Here is a 23,119-nt window from a genome sequence, read left to right as displayed (position 1 = left end):
GCTCATAAAAATAAACCAAGCTAAGCTTGAGCAATCATTTCAAAAACTTGGTTCATTTAAACTTTGCTCGGCTTGACTCGATTATCTTATCAAACAAACTTGAACACTTCAAAGTTTGACTCAGCTCGACTTATTTACAACCCTAGATAAATTGATACAATAGAATTTGAATTAGGTTGAGTTAGGATCAAACATCATTTTCTAACAGCAATCAGTCAGAAATTGAAAGGGGAGGAGGTTGATGGAAATGACTAATAGATTTATGATGAAGTTAAAATATTAAAATTAAAAGTTTTTTTTTTTTTGAGAAAATTAGGTGGGACAGAAATCCATCCTAGCCCAAGGATGACTTTGCCCCTCTTATGTGTATGGGTACCCTAAGATGTGTTTACTCGTGGTCTAAAAAATTTTACACTTTTTTTGCCTCATGGTAATGGTACAACGGTAGAGTACTTTTTCAGTTTCCTAGACATCTAAGGATCGAGTCTCAACTTCAATAGATTAATGAATAAATTTTCCTTAATGGATAGTTGACCTAAGAATGCTGGGTTGATAGACCACTCGATGTAAAGATTTATTGATTTACTCCGATGATCAGTGGAAAATTTCTATAGGATTGAATCGATCATTCCAAAAATAATAGGCTTAAATTGAATACATAATGTCAACTATTTTTTTTATATGTATATTCTTTTTTTTTTTTACCAAGTATTTAGTTTATCGAATCGACTAATCTCGAATACCTAGTTTGGTCTCATAAAAAGTTTTCATTGGTCAACAAAGTAAATAAAAAATACTAATAAAGATCCATTCAGATGACTAATATCTTAAATTTTGAGTGAAAATTTCCTACCGTATCTTAGGTCCATTGATTATCCGAGGCATTATCTTCTTATTACACAATGCAATGAAGATCCACGGGTGTTATCACATGAAATATTGAGGTCGAAATTTGACATGTCCAAATATATTTTTCTTCATGTCTTGGTCAATTATACTAATAGATAATAATCATCTATGATTTATATTTTCTATATTAATTTAAGGATAAGATTATGGGACGTTGAAAATGGATGAATCATCCTTTTATCACATCATCGATTTATTGCACATCCATTGCGGGCCACTGTATACACGTCAAAAATCTAGTTATCTACTCATTGCCTGCCACTTGTGTAAAGTTGTGTTGCACTCTGTGCTTGCAATTGACGACGAAGATGAAGGGCATAAAAGATATTTCAATTTATTCTTAATGTTTTTCCTTTGCACCTTAAACACACTAAACACGGCTGGATGATCTTTTAGTTTTTTTTCCCTTCCACTCCTCTTCCGCCCCTCCAGGTAAACACGTTTGAATGTAACAATGGTGACGTACTGACGTTGTAACAGCTTCCTGTGTCGCTTCTCTGTACCGCTTTCCAACATTCAAACAATTTCAAATCGGGGTCGACCGACGCTCCTTGCAGGACAAATCATCTTCTCCTCCCGCTTCGCGATCCAACCGTCCACAACATGTCGACGCCGCTTCGTTGGACGGATCAGATCTTCCAAGTTGAGTCCAACTCATTACCAACCGACGGTGAAGACGTCAAACTCTAAAGCCGTCTCTGTCTGTTGGACGGCGAGTCGCCAAGAAACTCTCTCTCCTCCCCGATCTCGGTGTTTGCGACGGGCGGGGTCGGGATCTCGCGGTGATCTGATCTGTGTGCTCTTCGATCTCTTCGCCTTTGTTGTGCTTGGGACATGGAGAGCTTGATTTCGTTGGTGAATAAGCTCCAGAGGGCTTGCACGGCTCTAGGTGACCACGGAGAGGAGAACGCCCTCCCGACCCTCTGGGACTCCTTGCCGGCGATTGCAGTCGTCGGTGGACAGGTCAGTACTAACACATCCCGGATCTCGCTTTCCTTCCGATCGTGGCCTTTTGTGCTACTCGTTAAACGGAAATTGGTCGTCGTATTGCATGAGCTCTGGGATTGGACCTTCTTGGCGGCTGACTTTTGGATGTGAGCTTGTTTTGAGAGGAAAGATCTAGCCTTTTTGCCCGTCCTGGTTCTTGTGAAATCAACGTGAAAATATTTAATGGCAAAATTTCCTTTCAAGTTTTTTCCAACCAATTCTGATATGCAGTTATAGCTCAAAATACTCAAAATTTATGGAAGTTCAAAGATCTATAGCTAATATGACGCCAAGCAGAATATGTATATTATTCTGGGACGTGAAGTTGTAGAAGGATTAACAAGAAAATAAGAGAGAAGTAACACAAAAAAATTGAATAACTTAAATTAGGCTTAAACATATTATGAAATCAAGAGCGCAAAGAAAAAGAGATATAGTCATAACGTGGTTTAAGTGAAACCAATTGATTCAATATTAAAATAATTTCTCCTAAATATCATTTAAGCATAGGTTTATATAGTTCTCAAAACTCTAAAAAAATCCTAAACGGAAAAAATAACCAACTAGACTTATTCCCTAGGATTTAGGATAAATTAACTAATAAAATTTATTTTCCTAAGATTTAGGATAAAATTAAATATAATTAAGAAAAAAACAAACTAAACTTAATTAATGGATAACTAATTAAAAAAAATCTAAAAGATGCAAATCTGAATACTTTGGATTCCTTCCTGTATCATAACCTTTTCGGAGAACATAAATTGATCATGGTGCTAGATGCTCCTGCATCAAACTGCCCAGGTTGAAAAAAAACTCGTCTTCGAGTTTAAAATAGTATTAGGTGGCAGCCCAAGAGGAAGATCCTCTAGCACTGAATCAGCAATATTCATTTGTTGCAGATAGATACGTATTAGAGTAGCTTTATTTGATTCTTGTCTTCCAAATCTGTGCTTGATCAAGGGTAAGTTGGTCTCAGCTCTCTCCTTAAACTTCACTGTGCAAGCCAAGAGATAAATCATGCATGAATAATGTTCTTCTTCGTGTTCAACATCATACTTTTGCGTTGTAGAATCAAAATACTCCCATCCGTCATCAACCTTCCCCGTGCGAGCACATGTAGACAACACCAAGATGAACATGATGCTTGTGGGCTCATTTTCTGTATCAAGAATCACTTTGAACAACTCCAATGCTTCCAAACCAAGTCAATGCTGAGCCTAAGCTGTGATCATAGTATTGAATGAGACCATGTTGCGTTGGTGCATCATCTCGAAAAGCATATTTGCATCCTTGAGATTTCCACACTTCGCGTACATGGAAACTAGTGCATTGTCAACAAAGATTTTATTGCTTGGCGACTCAATCTTAATGGTTAGTCCATGCATTTGCTTCTCTTGCGACGGGGATGACAAATTCGAGCATGAACTGATGGTGCACACAAAGATTCAATTGTCTGATTTAACCCCAGCTAACTACTTATCGTAGAAACATTCAAGGCCTTTCTCTTAGAACTCATCATTGAGCAAGTACCCTGAGATCATCGTGTTCAACAAGACTAAATCAGGATCATCAACCTCCTTGAAGACCTTCAGTACATTGACTATCCAGCCAACCTTCGAGTACAGCTCAATCAAGCCCCTATCAACATGATATTTTCTTGCAAAATCATTCTTGGTCATATGCACATGGAACTGTGCACTGCTGGCTGAATCCTTCACGACTATGAATGTTGTGAGCATGTTGGCGAGCGTGAACATATCGATCTCGAAGCCTTTCTTCACTATTGCTTGAAACAAGTTAAGGGCTTTTAGTCCTTGCCGGTGCTATCCAAACGCAATGATCATGCAATTCCAAGAAACAACATCCCTTTTGCAGAACATCTCATCAAAAATCGGCTCGGCTTCGACCAAAAAGTACTGCAGTTGCTGATGAGGGTGTTGTTAACGAAGATATAGGAGTCAAGGACTGAGGCGATGGTGAGGAAGTGGAACTACTTGATGACATTGACGACAGATGAGATGACAGAGGAGAGGGTGAAGCCATTGGCGTCGGAGCCAAGGTAGCGCATGCGAGAAAAAAAGCGGATGAAGTTGCAAGCGTAGGCGCCACCGTTGGCGGCTGCGAAGGCGAGGAGGAGAGTGTTGTAGCAAGTTGGAAGGCTGCTTCGGTGTCTGATTGAACAGCTAGCAGTAGCAAAAAGAAACAAGAATAGAACTTGAGCAAGCTGGTGAAGTAGAGCCTGTAGCCCATACCATCGGGAAGAGAAGAAGGAACCACAACGGGGAAACAACCGGAAGAGAGAATAGCCTTGAGTGATAGAACATGCATTATCTTCAATACCTTCATCCATTTTTGCAAATGATATTAATGTTTTGTAATTGTATATCTAAGGCCATAGTAGATTGTTGAGCTCTTTGTATCTTAGAAGAATTCAATTCCCTCTCAATATTGCTTTTAGCATCATTAGGCCCTACAGTTTGCTTCACTTCATTGAGTTTAAAAAACCAATACAATCGTGATCTTCATCATAGAGTTAATCAACTCAATTGGAATGAATCAATCCTCCCATATGTAATTTGGAGTGGAAATGGGGATTTCAATGGATGCGTTCTTCGCCAAGTGGAAAGCATTAGAAATAAGAGAAGATACTTCTTCTTCCTCCAAGATAGCAGTAGCGTGTCCTTCGTTCTCATCCTCTTCTTTAGGGTCTTCCAATTCGTCATCATAAATTGAATCACCAAATATTTCAATCTTGTCGTCGTCTCCGCCTCCTCCTGTGATCGAATGATCGGAAGAGTAAAATTGGGCATACTCGATGTTGTTGAAGTCCGTATCCTCATGGTTGTCTCCACCATCGCGGAAGGAAGGGGGGATGTATAGGTGTTGCAGAGTTGACGTTTTCTTGAAGTTGTAGGTGGTGGGGCAGTTGGTCTCGTATTTCTCGAAACCAAATTTGCGCTTGAACATCTCTTCTCGATTGGAAATTAGGGATTTTTCAAAAGGGGAATAAAGGAACTTATGATCTTTACGATCTTGTGCCATTAGACGTCGAGATGACTTTGTGACTTGTCTCTAGTGAATCTCATCTTGGGTGATATGACCATGGTGTGAGGCTTCCTCAATCGGAACCTGCCTTGCACGACCATGACCATGTCCACAATGACCCTCCATTGGATCGTAATGAGCTCTGATACCAACTGACACGGGACAGAATATATATATTATTCTAGGGCGTGAAGTTGTAGAGGGATTAACAAGAAAACAAGAGAGAAGTAACACAAAAAAAAGGAATAGCCTAAATTAGGCTTAAACTTATTATGAAATCAAGAGCACAAAGAAAAAGAGATGTAGCCGTAACGTGGCTTAAGCGAAACCAATTGATTCAATATCAAAATAACTTCTCTTAAACATCATCTAAGCATAGGTTCATATAGCTCTCAAAACTCTAAAAAAAATCTAAACGGAAAAAATAACCAACTAGACTTATTCCCTAAGATTTAGGATAAATTAACTAACACAACTTAGTTCCCTAAGATTTATGACAAAATTAAATATAATTAAGGAAAAAACAAACTAAACTTAATTAACAGATAACTAATTAAAAAAAAATCCAAAAGATGCAAATCTAAATACTTTGGATCCTCTCCTACATCATAGCCTTATCAGAGAACATAAATTGATCGCGGTGCTGGATGCTTCTGCATCATAATCTATTGGAATAGCAATCAAAGGATAAAAATATGTTATGTCAACAGGTCACCGTATATAGTATTAGGTTCCCATTGCCAAGTGGAAGAGGCAAGAAGGATAAATAGATTTATCACCCATTTGGTAAATGTCAGGGTCATTTTGTTCTTGGAGGAATTACTAACTCAATCTTTGCTCGTAGACTATTGAGAAGACCGAACTTCAAAATGTTATCAATAATCAATTGCTTTAACCATCGACCAATAGGCAAGACCTACTTAGCAAATTAAATAAATTTTGCAATGCCATTGTCTAGTAACCCATCCCATCCTTTCACCATATCAGATTTTGGCTATTGATTTTTTTTTGGACACGATCATAGTCCCTTTGCTACTTCATTTTTAATAATTTTATTTGGATTTTACAAATTTTATTTTGTTAAATTTATCATAATTTGTTTTGTTAATTCATTATGTTGTTGTTTTGGTCTTGTAATTCATGTTTTTCTATTTCATTGATTTACTGAATATCCAAAATTGAAACCACAAACCGACTTTCTAATTCTTTCTAATTAACTAACAATGTGAAAAATGTAAAATTTGAATCATTTTTATATGCATCAACATGACAAATAACTGTATTTTGAAATTCTGTTTTATGTTATAGTTCATATATATTTTGTGAAGTTCTCCAGTTTCTTTTTCACTGTCCCGCAATAATTTTGCTTAGTCCTTTCTCTAAACATTCAGGGTGTGATAGCCGATACTTGTTTTTGGTTTTAGTTTCTTGTTATCAGTATTATAGTGCATTTGCTATGCATCTGTCACCAATGTTCTTCGCTTAACAGTGAAGTGTTTGTACTTTTCTTTCATGATAATAAATGTGCATTGTATAATACCTGGAGTTTAAGTACTCCATTCCACCTGAAATGCCTTTTTTGTTATTTTATTCTTCTGATATGGTTGTGTTAACAGAGTTCTGGAAAGTCTTCAGTATTGGAAAGCATAGTTGGGAAGGACTTCCTACCAAGGGGTTCAGGTAAAAACTTACTCCAGTTCTGTTTTGCTGTGTATTTGTTGGTGATTTTAACTTTATGGTGGCTTTCAATTTCAAAAACTTGTAGGAATTGTTACTAGACGTCCCCTTGTTCTCCAGTTGCATAAGATTGATGGTGATAGAGAATATGCAGAGTTCATGCATCTTCCAAGAAAGAGGTTCACTGATTTTGGTAATCTTATCTGTTAATGGTGTTGATTTTAGCACATCTGGAAACATAGAGACACTCTCTAATGTTATTGATTCCTTGGTTCTTCTGGACCTTTGAAAATGCTAAATACTCGTAGTAAGATAATCTAATTAAGTTCAAATGCAGTATGCTGGTTTATGATATTGTCGAGTATCGAAAGAGCAAACTTTTCAGTGATTTGTTGGTCCTCTTATTCCATTTGCATTTGTGTACACCAATTAGATTTGGTGTACGTTGCATGCTTTTCAATGTCTGTTATGCATTGCATCTGCATCTTCTCTAAATCCTCATTACATTACGATTCATATCATATTCATTTTTTAATGCAGCTCTTGTTAGGAAGGAAATCCAAGATGAAACTGATAGAGAGACTGGTCGTACCAAGCATATCTCACCTGTTCCAATTCATCTGAGTATTTATTCGCCTAATGGTGAGATTGTGGCATGAGAGCCAGAAATGTTTATGATTTTTGGTAGATTTTATGAAGCTTATTGAAATTACATCAGTTAATCCATAGCTTCATGTTTGCTAGGACATCCTTCAATATAAGACAACTATTTTAATGTGCCAATTAAGTAAATTGGCTAATTCATTTCTTACAATATCAACATTTTGGTGTTATGATTGTTTGTGTATTTTAATTCCCCAGTTTAGCTTGATAAATCTGTCTTTAATATGTGTGCTTTTTTTTTGGTCCTCAATGCATGTCTTCTTTTGTAGTTTCCCTTTGAAAACTAAACTAATCCTCATACTCACGGATGAAATGACAAGGTTAGCTCATGTCTAAAGTCAAAAATTCAAGCTAGGAAACTAAGGCTGATTTGCCTAGTTGAGCAGCTTTCTGTGACAAGAGTTGAACCAACAATTGCTTACTCTGTTGCTGACGTTCTCTCATTAGGTTATGTTTGCCTGTCATGTGGTCATTTTCCCACTGTATATTTTGCATTAGCACATGAATAAGAATGTGGAGTTTAATCTTTTACCCTAATGCTAATGCTCTAAAGTTTGGCAGTCGTGAACCTGACACTTATAGATCTTCCTGGACTCACAAAGGTGGCTGTTGGTAATTTACTTTCCATGTTTGTTAAATGTTATGTGCCTTTAGGCAGTAGAGTTGCATTTCTTATTTATTTACGACCTGACTATGTTTTTTGTTGCAGAGGGTCAACCTGATGGTATTGTGGCTGATATCGAGAATATGGTTCGGTCATACATTGAAAAGGTTCATCCTGCTTTTTAGATATCCAGAATTATATTCCACTCAGATTCATGTTTGTTTTTCTTTTAATTATTTTGGATTTTTTTTTTTTTCAAATATTCTACGTATGTCTGTGTATCCTTTACTATGATCTGTTTGTTCCAAGACTGACTCTTTTTGGATTGTACAGCCAAACTGTATAATTCTTGCCATTTCGCCAGCTAATCAGGATCTTGCCACATCTGATGCAATTAAAATCTCTCGTGAAGTAGACCCCAAGGGTAAGTCTTTATGATTGCCAAGGTAGTTGTAGTGTCACTTTGATTGCATACTTCATTTTCACACCATGGTCATCAAATTGTATCTATTGGAAAAGAGTTATACATTAGCATATACGACCTATAAAATCTGTTTTGGTGATATAAGTGAGCTTTCACAATATCTCAGTAACCATGGATTAATGAGATGATAATTTGAAAATTTTGAAGTAGTTTGAAGGAAATTGTTGTTGGAAAATGGTGGGATTTTTATATTCCTTTTGTGCTTGTACATTTTCTTTTTTGATGTATCTGTGTGTTGTGAAGAATGATTCTGAAATCTTCCAGTGCAAGATATATATTAAACTTGAGACAGATTGTATTCCATGGTAACAAGTTTATGCATTTCATGATTTATGCTATTATAAGGTCCGATAATCTAGTCTGGCATTAGTATTTCCGTGTGAATTTCTCTGCAAGTGTTTGAATTTGAAAATATTGATGGGATGATAATCCCTTTGATTAAGGATGTGAAGGGGCTTAATTTTTTTATTTTTATTTTTCCTTTTGCTCTAATTGTGTTGTAGGTGAGCGAACATTTGGTGTGCTCACAAAGATTGATCTTATGGACAAGGGTACTGATGCTGTCGATGTAAGTTGATTTTATTTGAGATACCTGTTTAGATTTTCAGCTTTAACAGGTTACAATGGCATGAATTGTCTCTTTCTATTTTCAGTTTTTGAAAATATCTCATGATGCTGTGATAATTGTTTTAGAAACTAGTTTGATGGTGTTGATTAGTCTATTTTATTTCATGTAAATCTCTTGTATTGTTGGAAAATTTTGTCTTCCATTATGATTCTGCTCAGCAATGTTTATATGCTTGTTTGATCGAGTGCCTTGGCTGTTTGGTGTTGCCACAAATCTTCAGAATACATTGTTTTGGATCTTGTGGAGTTGGAAGAGGATGAAAGTTTAGTTCTTATAGTCAGTGAATAGATAAATAGCATCGCTGAAGATGATAAAATTTAATTAATTTTCGTTAGGATATATAGCTGAATTACAACACATGTTAAATGATAACAGGAGTTTCTAAAAAATGACAACAAAAATCATTATCTCTCAATCAGAGATTAAAATCTTGACCCGTGTCAGTTGGCATTGATCGAAACTTATTATTCCGCTCTCTAATTGAAGCACAAAGGGAGATTGGCATGAAGATTTCATTATCATTCTTTACGACCGACCTCCTTGTGATATTTGAAATTCTTCTTCGTTGTGACAACATTGTCAAGTGTTGACAATGACTTGTATTTTCTTGATATTTTCTTCATGCAGTACCAAACCTTTCTTCCTCATAGTGTGTTGTTGCTATCTTTGTAGCGACCCTTCTTGCATGCGATACCCGAAACACTTATTAAAGTGACGATGATGACTTGCTTGTGTTTTCTTCCTCGATTTTTCTCCATGTAGTATCAAAACCTTTCTTACTTGCGGTATTTCGTTGGAATCTTTGTAGTGGTCCTTCTTGCACACGATATATGAAGCCCTACTTTTGCCTTTATGTTGATTGGTTACAATGTGAGGTGATGCAAGGGACTAGCATTGGCAGCACTTCCTCCTAACAATAGGATCCTTTTTGCACATGGTAGTACATTCAAGTCAATTGGTGGATGCGAGGGATTGCAACATATGTGATACCTTCTTCCGGTAAGTTTCCTACTCTTTTCCTTCTTATTCCTCCCCTCATTAGAGCGACCGAATCATATACTATCACTTCTAAAATGACATATTTGTATTGAGACCTAAATCGTAGCTCAGAATGAGATTTGAGATCACGATCCCAACTATTTACAATAGGTTGCTTTAACATTAGCCTCCATTGAGTTCCAAGGATACATGAGTAATAACAATAGTTAAATCATTTAAAACATTTTTCAATTTTACCAAAAGGCGCACTTAACTTTCAGAATTTTCCAAAGGGTACACAACACTTTGGTAGTTACAAAAAGTGCTGATATTAACAATGTGGTCGGATGCTTTGGAAGTTGGGTTGGAGTTACAACTGTTTGGACCGCTATTTGGGGAGGGATATTCTAGGAATTAAGTGCGCCCTTTTGTAAAAACCAGTGTGGTGAACCCTTTGGGAAATTCTGAAAAGCTAGATGGGCCCTTTGGTAAAACCAAAAATATTTTAAATGATCTGACTATTGTTATTACTAATGTATCCTGAGAACTCAATGGAGGCTAGTGTTAATGCAACCTATTGTAAATAGTTAGGATCGTGAAATCTCATTCTGAGCTACGATTTAAGTTTCCAGTCGGAACAAATGTGTCATTTTAGAAGTGACAACATATGATTCAGTTGCTCTAATGAGGGTAGGAAGAAGGAAAAGAGTAGGAAACTTACCGAAGAAGGTGTCACATATGTTGCAGTCCCTTGTATCAACCAGGTGTTGCCAATGCTAGAGTCCCTTACACTGCTTCACGTTGCAACCAATCAACATGAGAAAACCTTGAAAAGAATAAATGAGAAGAACGTAGATTATATGTCAAGTAATGATATGTATCGAGTTGTAGAGTAAATCCTAAACAGTCTTCTTTGTAGAAACAACAGTCGCCCATTTTTGTTTTTTGATTGCTATACTGCTGGAACAGTGCTTTGAGTGGAAAAGTTGCATGTAAAAAGGACTTGGAAAGCACAAACCTCTAGGAATGTTTGGGTAGCTCGTATAGTCTTTAGGTCGGATGCTTTGGAAGTTGAGTTCGAGTTACAGCTATTTGCTATTTGAACCGTTGTTTGGGAGAGGGATATTTTGGGAATTAAGTGCATCTTTTGGTAAAAATCAAAGCGTGGTGTGCCCTTTGGGAAATTCCAAAAGTTGGGTGCGCCCTTTGGTAAAATGTCAAACATTTTTTTCTATTGCATTAAAGTCTCTTTCATCTCCTTCTTACTCTTTGACCTATCATTCTAATCAATTCAATTTCTTAACTATAGAATCTATTGGTTGCCTTTGCACATATGTATGCCATCTCAACCTATTTTGTCTCATTTTATCCCAATCAACACTTAAATCAGGAGTTGGTAGATAAAGCAGCTAGAAAACCAACATTTAAGTTTTCTTTTCTTCTTTTTAGCAGATTCTCTGTGGCTTTGTTTATGATCAAGACAGATGAATATGCTGCATATATAGGCATTGTTCTCCCCCTGGCTACTGTAGATCTGAAATCAACCTAGACTTCACATGATTGATGGCGAGGTGTCCTTGTTTCTTGCCATTGATGTATGGTTGGTCCTCTTTTAGGGTTGCATCACCCAAGATCAATCTATGCTGTTGTAAGAATTATTGGGAAGGTGCTTAAATCCTACGCCCATAATTGACGACAGTGGGAGATCATGTAAATTATTTAACCTGGATTCATTTTATTGTTTTTCAGTTTAGGCCGCCACCTCATACAATCAGCACAAGGTGATCAAGGTGTTTTGCAAGTAGTTGCCCTATTCATTGGTAGTCAGTCCCAGCCAATAATGAGTAATCAGTATAGCTTGATAGTTGACATGAAAAACGGTTATATTCACAATATATTTTGAAGGCTTAATATAGATTAACTATATGCTTACTATTTAGCAATTTGATGTAGCTATGCATTAGGGATTTAGAAAATAATGGTGTCTAAATAAAATTAGTTGCAAAAGAGAGAGTAGGTTTCTGATTACCTTAATGTACATCTTGTAAATAGATTACTATTCTTTTCAACCCGCATTTTCTATTAGCATGTTGATCCTATTGCTGCAGCTATGTATCTGGCATTCAGAAAAGTAATGTTGTCTGAATAAGTTGGCTATAAAGAAGGGGTTGGTTTTTAATTGTTTTAATGTATGCATTGTAAATGGACTATCTTTTTTTGAGAGCCAGTAAGTGGTTTTTATTCAAGATTTAGGATATTACACCAAGTATTACTGTTTCTGTCCCAGCCATTTGGTGTCTTTTCCAGCAATTATTCCGTACTTTTCTTTTCCTTTTTATCATTGATGAAGGTGGTGTGCTGTTGGTTTCTTTTTTGTACTTAATATGTTTTTTTCATTGGTGTACAATTATTATACTGCAAAGTCTTATAATTTAGTAAATCATACTTTCTTCCTTGCAAAATGCTAATCATTTCAAGATGGCTGCCAATATTTATAATTCATGGATTACTGCCTTTTCTAGTAACGGTTAGTTCTGCGAAACATCTCTTTTTGCATCTCTGAAATTTTCTTTTCTTGAATATGACATTTATTTTTTTATTATAATAATAATATTTTGTATGTTTGGGGGTGGTGGTGGGTGTCCAACATTGGTTTCGCCATAACTTGTTTTTTGTGTTTATAGATATTGGAAGGAAAAGCATTTAGACTACAGTACCCTTGGATTGGTGTTGTCAATCGTTCCCAGGCTGATATTAATAAGAATGTGGACATGATTGCTGCTAGACGGAGAGAGAGAGAGTATTTTGCTAATACACCAGAATACAAGCATCTAGCTCACAGGATGGGTTCAGAGTACTTAGGGAAGGTCATGTCAAAGGTACAAGAAGTTTCTTTGAAGAATTTCTGTCAATTGATTCTAGCTTGGAGCTAGTAGTCTTTGCCAAGTAATAGGCATAAATTTCTCATTTTGCAGCATTTGGAACAAGTGATTAAATCTCGAATCCCAGGCATTCAATCTCTCATAAATAAGAGCATTGCTGAAATTGAAGGTGAATTAAGTCGTCTTGGGAAACCAATTGCTGCAGATGCTGGAGTAAGTTCAATGCTGTACCATCATTTGTTGCTGCATGAAACTTTGTTGTCAATAGATAGTAGCTATTTTTCACCAGTTATGCTGGGCATATAGATTAGTTTAAAATTTGGTTTACTTAAAAGTATGATTCCTTTGCTTTGCTTATTTTTTTAAAAACATCCGGAAGCTGATATTATAGGTTTGATTCATAAATTATCATTTATTTTGTGATGAAGGATCTTTATTTTTGCGCTTCCTTTTTTTGTCCAGTTTTCTAGTTCTGATAAAACATGAAAACAACCAAATTTGGTACTAATAATGTAATTTCATATGGTTTCTTGGATCAAAGTCATTTACTATTTAGTCCGAGACTAACACATCAATCTCATCTCTTAGAATTTAAGCTGGAGATATCACAGATATATATTAGATGCATTACTTACTCTACCATTCAATTATTGCCCAAATCATTGAGTTTGTCCATTTATGCAGGGCAAGTTATATTCAATTATGGAAATTTGCCGTATCTTTGACCAAATATACAAGGAACATCTTGATGGAGTGTAAGCTTTTTTTTTTTTACTTTACAATCATATTTGCCTTTGTCTGTTGCAATGTGTATAATCTGCTTAATTCATGGATTATGGTTATGTATATTGTAGATGTATAGTTTTGAAATCTAGATTGGAAACTGTCATAGAGTAAAACGTGTTTCAAAACCGAGCATACCATTGATAACATTGTGTGGCTGTTAGATACGGAAAATTAGTGCTTCATTTTTTTGCAAGTTCTGATTCTTTCATCAAGGCAAGAAGATTCTAAGATTGTGTGGCTGTAGTTGTTGCCTCCAAGTTCAATGCACAATGAACTGCCATCTATAAATAACATTATCAGATATGTCTGTAACAGAGGATACATTGTCATATATTCCTGTCCCTTTGGAATTTTATAGGCTGTATTTGAAGTTGCAATTAAGATACCTTGTAAGATTCTTGGACTTCCATGGTTAATTAATATCTGAATCACTATCACTTGATGGTTTTTTAGTTATATTCTGTCTTTTTTTTATCGGTGCTTCAATCAGGATCCTAGACTTTCATATTGCTCCGCTCTAGTATAAAAGATCCCTGTTTGTAACAGAAGAAAGACAGGAGGGCAGCTGTATTGAGAGGGTTGACTCACAGATAGTCCAGTGGTCATGCTACTGAGAGTTTGAAATTATTTGCCAATCGGGATATTTTCCATTTTTTGACTTCTTTTTATATTCACTTAAATTGGGGCATATTAAATTGTTTATTCTTCTTCTTATTATTATAATTTTGTACTAAAAAATTGAAAATGAATAGTCAGAAGCAAACAATGTTGAATGCAAAATCAGGGTATTAGCATTGCTTGTAACACTATATCTTAAGGTGTATATTGATTGGCATACCAATTGATTGACTTAAGCTTGATAGATGAAACAAGTAGTATGATGAACCTCTTTCCCTGATGATAGAACTGATGGTCTAGGTGTTTAGGTAACGTAATGTTAAAGAGGGATGATTCCCTATTCTCTGTTATTTTTTGTTTTGCACTTTTACCACATTATCATTTGATGTCCTTTTTTTTGTAGATCCTTTTTTTAACCAAAATGTGCTACTCTCTGCAGGCGACCTGGTGGTGAGAAAGTTTACAATGTTTTTAACACTCAACTTCCTGCAGCTCTAAAACGTTTGCAATTTGACAAACAACTATCAATGGAGAATGTCAGAAAACTCATCACTGAAGCTGATGGGTATCAACCTCACTTGATAGCTCCTGAGCAAGGATATCGCCGTCTTATCGAATCTTCTTTGGTTTCTATTAGGGGTCCTGCTGAGGCATCTGTTGATGCGGTAAATATGCTGCTAATCCTTGGATTCCAATCTTTATTCTTCATCTCTGCTACTTGAAGGGTATTCATTCTGTTTGTTTGATCATTTTTTTATTTATTGTAAAGGCTTGTGTTTTCTTTATCTTTTTCTAGTTATGGGAGGATATGCTGAGTAGGTATTTGTTGAAAATAGAGCAATAATTATACCCTTGGTTAAACTGCTATAGTTTTCTTCTGTTTCCACGGGTTTGGATTTGACCAGCCCTTCCTCTTAATTCCTGCTAAGCTCTATACCCGTTTTAATAGTGTTGGTTCCTAAAGTAATATCCCATCTAGTGAGATAAAGTTTGGTTGTTGTTGTTCCTAAAGCAATATTCACCACCACTATTCTGGAGTAGAGTTAATATAATCCAAAATGACTAGCCACTTGGCAGAGGTGTTCCCCATTATACAATATGTTGATTGGGGGAAAACATATTAGGGCTGTTTCCCTAGTTAGTCCCCTTTACGTTATATAAATTATCTCTATTGTTCATTTACATTTGCACACTTTAAGTTAGTATATTTACTAATTCCTATTTTATTTACATTTTAGTCCGCAACACTTCCTCTCAAGCTTGTTAAAAAATATTGTAAAATCCCACTTTCTTACAACTATTATTGATTCTAAGACCTCTTGAAGGTTTAATGAGCAAATTTTCTAGTTGATCATTAGAAGTAATAAAAGAGGTCAAAATTTAATTGGATTGCATTTTTTTCATAAACGGAATGACAATCTTTCTTGTTTTTTTTTTTTTTTGCTTCATTGAGAAGGGGTTGGAAGCAATATGCACAAAAATATTTCATTAACTCACTCAAGACATTGCTCTGGTACTCGACTTAGTTATTGACTGTTTGAACCATATACGATCATATGTAAGAAGAGTCATAGTTCAGGGCTATGCCTTTGCACTTAGCTTATTAGGAACTATCTTCTATAGAGTTTGTAGACTAGGATGATCTAACCAACAATGGACTAGAGTGGAGAAGCATTAGCTACAAGAGCAGATTAGTGTGTAACCACGGTAAATATACACAATCCTCGAGGCTCGTGCGCGACACCAATCATCTTTCCTAAATGGATACTGAATTAGCAGTAAGTTTACTAAACAATTTAGTGATCCGGTGAGTTTTCTCACAAATACTAAATTGATGGGTAATTTAAGCATATAGAAAAAGAAGTGATAAAGATGGAGTAGGAATCACTTGACTAACACCCATGCAGATGAGTGATTGACCCAGTTGTTAGAGTTGTATGAATATGATGTGAAGATTAGGGAAAAAGAGATGTTAATAATCATATGCTCAGAGGATTAAGAATTTGAAATCCAAGTTTTAGATATAGGTGCTGTGGAAGCAGTAGAATTTCCTCCTTGATCCAATGATGACAAAGACATGCATAATGCACTTATAGATGCCTGCCACTTAAGAAAGCATTGATATTTGGGTGGTATTTCTGTCTGCAGAAAGTATTGCAAAGAATTCCATGAAGAGTTCCTTTGGATGAGCCATACTTGTGGAATTTGGTGATGCAGGAAGAGAACTACTAATTTAAATGGAAATCTGCCAAAACAGAGGTAAAAATCATCTGAAGCAGCTGATAAGGGAAGAGGTGCAAACAGACTTAATTTGGATTCTGAAATTCAGGAGGGGAAACCAAACAAGGAATCTGCTGATTCAAGAGCCTTCCTGTTGATTTTTGGAAGAAGCTAGCACCAAAAGCAAATTTGAAAACAAATTTGATCCATGAAATCAGTTTTTTGAAAGCCTTCCAAGAAGACGGAAGAAGAAACTCTCCAAGGAGATGGTTAAGTGAATCTGGATGTGGATCTGATGCCGATTGGAAGGAATCTATGGCTCACAGAAGAAGCAAACAAAAATCTGCCTAGTCTTCTTTAGTGAATAGAGACAATCTACTGGAGATCAATTTTGTTGGGAGGATTCTCCAAGGGAAAACTGCAAGGGGGAACAGATCTAGAGATGAAGAGGCTCCTTTTCCCTCAGCCACTGGCTCTGTCTGAAATCAGATTGCACACAGAATCCAGCACACACATAATCTCAGGAGAGAGAAGCTTTAATGAGCAAAAATACGCTGGAGGGGAGAGGGCAAGCAATCGGGAAATTTTATTAGGTTTATTTCCCTATATAATCCCCTTTACTTGGATATAAATTACCCATATTGTTTTTATATAATTATACTTATATAATTATATCTTTACAATTGAGCCATATTCTATTTACAATTTGATCTCAACAAATATAAATGCATCCAGTATGTTATTTTGGACTATGAGGTGGCAAAGCACTCTATAAACTGATGTTCAAGAGTACCATCAACACTTATATTTTGACAACCACAATATTATTCTTGTTTATAATATGCCTAGGCATTCTGTAAATGACAGCTTGAGTGGAGGGATGATAGTATGTATGTATAGAAAAAAATATTGTGTAATGTCTTTTTTATCTTTTTTTCAATAGCTGACAATTAACACATACGCTTACAATTTCATAATATCATTTTCTTGAGGTCATTTAGCTAATTTACATAGCTTCTCGTCTTAAATTGCTTATTTTTCCTGTCATCATCTGCTTGTTATATGCCCTTGGATATACTGGACAGGATGCTTTTATTGTTTCATTTGATTGGCTGTTTATTGTTTTGTAAGATTGGATGCTCTTTATGTTCCATCCATCATTAAACTTGCAAACATTTAGTCTAACCTTGGAAATTCATTAATGTGATATCTTTACTGTGTTTCCAGGTTCATGCCATACTGAAGGAGTTGGTTCACAAAGCTATGAGTGAGACTCCGGTATATTGTACTTGTGCATCTCTTGCCTCTTGCTGTTTATGATTTCTTGCTATGCACGAAATCATTCATTGCTTGCTGTTCCTTCTTTATCAATGTTTTCTACAGGCTGTTTACAACATATTAATGGGGGAAAACAAAATGAAATCAGTAATAACAAAGATGTGATATGTCTAATGATGCTTTTGTTTGAGTTAATAATTAATTGTATCCTTATTCCTTGGTACATCCTAGATTAATAAAAACAGGGGATAGGATTGAGAAAGAAATGAAGAATATGCACTATAGCTATTTGAAGGACTTTTAACCATCAATAATGATTGTCATACCCTAGATGCTGCTAGAAGTATCAAAAGTTAATAGGTATAGGTGCTAGGGATTTATTCCTATATATACACATTTCATGTACGAGATCTCTAAAAACAGAAATATATAATAATATTATTATTCCACTTAACCTGGATCTCAGGCCTTTTATTTTTCAGGGTTGGCATTTCACATAGTAAACCCCTTAGGGAGGGGAGGCCATCAATTTTGATATGGCCACAATGTCCCCTCATCCATGTCAACTTCTTCCTTCGGATAAAAATCATCCTTCCTCTACCTCGTCTCTAATCTCTAGCACCCACCCACTTTGCCTGCATCACCATCTGCATGCTCTAGTTGATGCACCGGAACAGCTAATTGTTGAACCTGTTTTTCTCCCTGACGTAGAGCTCCTCATTGGATTTACTTGTGGCTCCACCTTTGAAGAATCATGTGCAAGATCTGCATATTGAATTTTCCTTTGATTCTTCCTCTTTGTTGCCTATTGACTAATTTGTTGCTGCTTCCCACTCCATTCGAATTATAACCACTATGCTTGTCTCTTTGGTGCTCACATCATCAACATCCTTGATCCTCTCATTTGCCGACATGTCATCCTTCACTTTCATCGAATCTGATAAATGCACCTACATCCCTCACATTCAAATATCTCCAACAAGAGGAGATCGACACCTTCAAACTATCTTCAATCTTCAGTTGCATCTACTAATAACAGTACCTCTGGTGGTGAGAGACCACTAATGCATAACAATCGGGCCAACTAATTGCCATGCTCTGTGCTTCATCTCTCTATCTTGTCCCTCAAAACATTTTCCTCTATATAGATGATGCCCTACGTGGTGATCACTCTCTCCTTGCTGTCAACAATGTGGAGGTAAGTTCTACTCTCTCAAATAGGTTATCATGCTTATGATGCTTCTTTCTGGGTCACCTTTGACCAGTGGAGTAACACCTTCACTGATTTATGGAATTACATTCCCTCTCCAATGGCCCCTACTCACTTTCCTCTGTGTCATACATTCAAGCAACCACTAATCATTAATTTCATTATGTGGAGAATCAAAATTCACCCAATGCAGATCTAGCATGTTGATCCCTTCTATTTTTACCCTACGACTTAAGTCTTGTCTTCCTCTACTAGTACATGCATGTTTCTATTTTCCAATTGTTGGTCTTGTTCATTGCTTTTGATGCCTTGTATTGTCCTTCCCGTGTTGACTTCTTCCACAAAGGTTTTGCTCATGGTTCTTAGTAGGTAATTTCAACTTCTTTCCATATTCGTTGCATCCCACTTGACATATGTTTGGGCTTTATGCCAATTGCCAAGTATGCATCCACCTTGGCAGGTCTTGACTAGGATCTCATATTGCATATGCAGTCTGTATGTGTATGTGCGATTAAAAAATCTTATTTGATTCATTTAAACAATTTAAACAAAATTAACTTAAAACTATAAACTATCCTATTTAGTAACTTCTAACTTGTAGGTTGAATCAAAATTTTCCATGTACAATAAACAATTTCATAACTTTTTTAACCTCTGAGAGTTTGTTTGTCACATGAAATAAAACTGACGTTTCTGCTGCCTTTTTCTTGTTCTGTAGTCTGAGAGGCTTCTGATTCCAAATTGAGGGAGACTTAAAGTTTGCTACCTCCAGTTTATACAATTAAATGCCAGGACTTAATAAATGGTTGATCGAATGTTACTTTGTTATAGTCAGCGAAATATGTATAGTTAAAATGTAAACGATCATTCATGCTGCAATATTGGAATAGGTATTTACTTAAAATGATTGGATTTGGATCCAAATGTCACAGGAAGCTAATAAATCTGGAAACCACTTGGTCTTAAGAGCACACTAATCTTATGTCTCTCAAATTTAAAGTCAATCTCACAAATTCACTAGCAAAAAATTCATAAAGCAGGTGAGACTTGAGAGATATTAAACATGAATATTACCTTAACCTACTAAAAGCTGGTGAAGCTAAAACCTGGCTTCACGAAAATTAAAACTTTCAAGTTTGTTTTGCTAATATTTGTAAATTATTCTGGAAAGTTTCTCTCTTTAGCTCATTAGTTGAAAGAGTAGTCAATTTATTATTATTATAATTATTGTTATTATTACATTATATTTTTTTAATTAATTATTTTTTGCATAGATGTAACTTGTAGTGGGTGGCAAACTTCTTAATCCATCTGCAATTGGTTGGTATGAACTCCAATTTTTGAAGCTTATCTACTGGTTGTCTATGAAATGGCTTTGAACTGTATTTTTCCAATTCCCATTCTGTTGTCAAGTGGTTTACAAGTATAAGTAGTTGCGTCTATGAAGTAGTGGTTGGATTCGGTCATCACTTTTGGAATACCAAGTGTCAGAAACATGAAATGGTGCATCTTAATATAACTTCTGAGTTTGACTAGTAGATCGAAGCATTAAATTTTTTTTCCAGAAATTGATTAAATACTGAATAATATGGTCTGAATAGATAAATTCCTTGTAGGAAGAAAATTAATTAGACCTTCCATGATTTTTTCAGGAGCTGAAACAATACCCTACATTGCGAGTTGAAGTTGGCAATGCTGCATTTGAATCATTGGAAAGAATGAGGGAAGAAAGCCGAAAAGCAACTCTTAAATTAGTTGATATGGAGTGCAGTTACCTTACAGTAGATTTTTTCCGTAAGCTACCTCAGGATGTTGAGAAAGGAGGAAATCCAACACTTTCTATATTTGACAGATACAATGATTCCTATCTCAGACGCATAGGTGAGTTTTCATGTGTAAATATCTCTGAAACTTCATATTTTACTAGCAAATTGCAATGTATGTCCATTTGAATTTCAAATTGATGTGTTGTATCAGTTAAATACATTATTGGATTTGAAATCTAATCTCCTATATGGTCATGCGGTCATTTCTTGTTCACATAATGAATCCTACTAACCTACTTAAAGGCATTCCAAATTTTGTAAATATAATAGATGACTTTCAACTTATTGTTGTACACTACAGGAACAACAGTGCTGTCATATGTGAACATGGTATTGGCAAGCTTGCGCAACTCCATTCCAAAATCTATTGTTTACTGCCAAGTTCGTGAGGCAAAACGCTCCTTGCTTGATCATTTCTTCACCGAGCTGGGAAAGAAAGAGGTGAAATAATGTAGTCATCAATTAAGTTGCATGAAATAGTTGCTGTTAATTATTCAGTTTCCACTTTCATACACATTTAAACACATTAAGAGTAATTTGAATTTGCTCATAATTTTCTGGGCTAGTGAACTTCGTTGCTGATTTTACCCGCCTTGTGTGTTAACCCACCTAGTGGATTAATTATCATAATACGAGTGGCATATAGTGAATAACAGTGCGAGTTAAATCAAGGGATTTTGGAAGAGCTCCACATTGATTCAAAATTTAAGAAGTCGCAGTATATCTACATTTGTCTGACTGAGGATGCTCAAACCTGTGTGGAGGGCATATTGTGCATAATTATCTGTGGAGGCAATTATTCTGCCACGGTTTACCTTAGCTATGTATCCCATGGAAACAATGGTAAATTGAAGAGCACCCGTTGATGAAAAATCTGTTATTTTGATTTCGATATCGAATCCAGTTGACCATAGGATCAAGTGAATGCGTGATATCTAATACAGTTGACCATTGGATCAGGTGAATGTGTGTTTGCTTAACCTTCATGGCACTTTCAGATAACAAAATAAATAGTTTACACATGTTTTAGTACTCGAATGAGAGAGGTTCAGCATGCAGATGACCTGAACGCATTTTAAAATATGAGTTATTGATTAATACTGATAAGGTGCATTTAGATTATGAACATACAGGGATTCCTTTCATTCTATGGCTTGTCAAAACATTTTGATCACTTTGTGTGAATAATTTAAATGTAGAGACAATCAAGAACATCTGTTGGTGGACAACCTAACCTTTCCTGAACGTTTCTTCGTACTTAATCGTGCAGGCTAAGCAGTTGGGGAAAATGTTGGATGAAGACCCAGCAATTATGGAGCGTCGATCAGCTCTGGCCAAGAGACTAGAACTATATAGAAACGCCCAAGCTGAGATCGATGCTGTTGCTTGGGCCAAGTAGAGGGCAGTCAGGGACTGTTCTCATTTTGTATAATCTCTAAGCAATTCATTCATTCCGATTGAGAGGTGTGCCCAATTTCATACATTTTGCAGCGTTCTTGTCTCTCTTCTTTTCGTTTGACATAAAATGCATCACGAGTTTGTAATATTTAGATCTGTTGTTGTTGATCCCTAATCGTACCACCCAGTAGGTAATGTATAGAATTTATGTAGCAGAAATGTCTCTTTCGATGCTCTAACACAATATGGACTGTGTTGCTCGAAATCCCTTATTTTTCCTAGTGAATTGTCTTTTTGTCCATTGTTAGTTCATGTCCAAGTCTAGTTATATTTGGGAACTCGATCAATCTATTTGAATCAGATGATGCCTCTCTGCTAAACAGGGTGATAAAATATAGAATTAAGAATTGCTTCATAAAGAATCAGTCTTATCTGAAACACTATTTAATAATCATAAATTTGTGGGTTGACACAGTTTGTTGAAAGAATGGTCCATGGACGATGAGAGCAGACACTGTTGGATACACTACCGATCGAGGTTAGTTAGGTCAATTGGAATGTCTTTGAGAGGACTTGGCAGGTGAAAATCGAACAGCAGTGTAGATGGGTCAGAACAGATTCGGTGAAGCAACAAACTTAATTTTAGCATATTATAATATTTTTAAAAATATATAAAATGCCAGCATTAAACTAGTGAGAAAATAAAGAATAAAAAACAAAGAGGGTCCCCCCTCTAAAAAAAGATTAATTAAATTAGGTAACATTGAATTTGAGATGATCGACTTAGTTTCACAGAAGCTTTTTATTGGTTGTTAGGATAAATCAGGAAGTACTTATAATGAGTAATTCAGAAGCTCACCGTGAGCATATTAGAGACAACTAAGTGTCTTTATCTGTGCATCATACCCTCGAGACCAAAGGGCGTC

The 23,119-nt window shown here is 35.9% G+C and overlaps 1 protein-coding gene across 2 annotated transcripts; it reads left to right on the top strand.

Annotated features, from left to right (window-relative positions):
* The first annotated feature begins 1,578 nt into the window (after positions 1 to 1,578).
* Positions 1,579 to 22,494, top strand: LOC122006836 (dynamin-related protein 5A-like). Of its 2 annotated transcripts, XM_042562484.1 has the most exons (16): positions 1,581 to 1,872; positions 6,558 to 6,621; positions 6,707 to 6,811; positions 7,159 to 7,260; positions 7,843 to 7,893; positions 7,991 to 8,052; positions 8,219 to 8,309; positions 8,873 to 8,937; positions 12,660 to 12,854; positions 12,951 to 13,070; positions 13,542 to 13,612; positions 14,701 to 14,926; positions 17,709 to 17,759; positions 20,622 to 20,850; positions 21,097 to 21,236; positions 22,066 to 22,494. In XM_042562484.1, exons 1-16 carry the CDS (start codon positions 1,744 to 1,746, stop codon positions 22,192 to 22,194), a joined length of 1,830 nt encoding a protein of 609 aa, XP_042418418.1. In that variant the 5' UTR covers positions 1,581 to 1,743; the 3' UTR covers positions 22,195 to 22,494. The 2 variants fall into 2 exon arrangements, 1 of the variants encoding a protein (XP_042418418.1); XR_006118781.1 differs by lacking the exons at positions 21,097 to 21,236; positions 22,066 to 22,494 and having other exon boundaries at positions 1,579 to 1,872; positions 14,701 to 14,986; positions 20,622 to 20,693.
* The last annotated feature ends 625 nt before the right edge of the window (positions 22,495 to 23,119 follow it).

The sequence above is a fragment of the Zingiber officinale genome, chromosome 7B, assembly GCF_018446385.1.
Source record: "Zingiber officinale cultivar Zhangliang chromosome 7B, Zo_v1.1, whole genome shotgun sequence".
Classification (NCBI taxonomy): domain Eukaryota; kingdom Viridiplantae; phylum Streptophyta; class Magnoliopsida; order Zingiberales; family Zingiberaceae; genus Zingiber; species Zingiber officinale.
The sequence above is the reverse complement of the archived record's forward strand: the minus strand, read 5'-3'. Positions and strand labels throughout refer to the sequence as shown.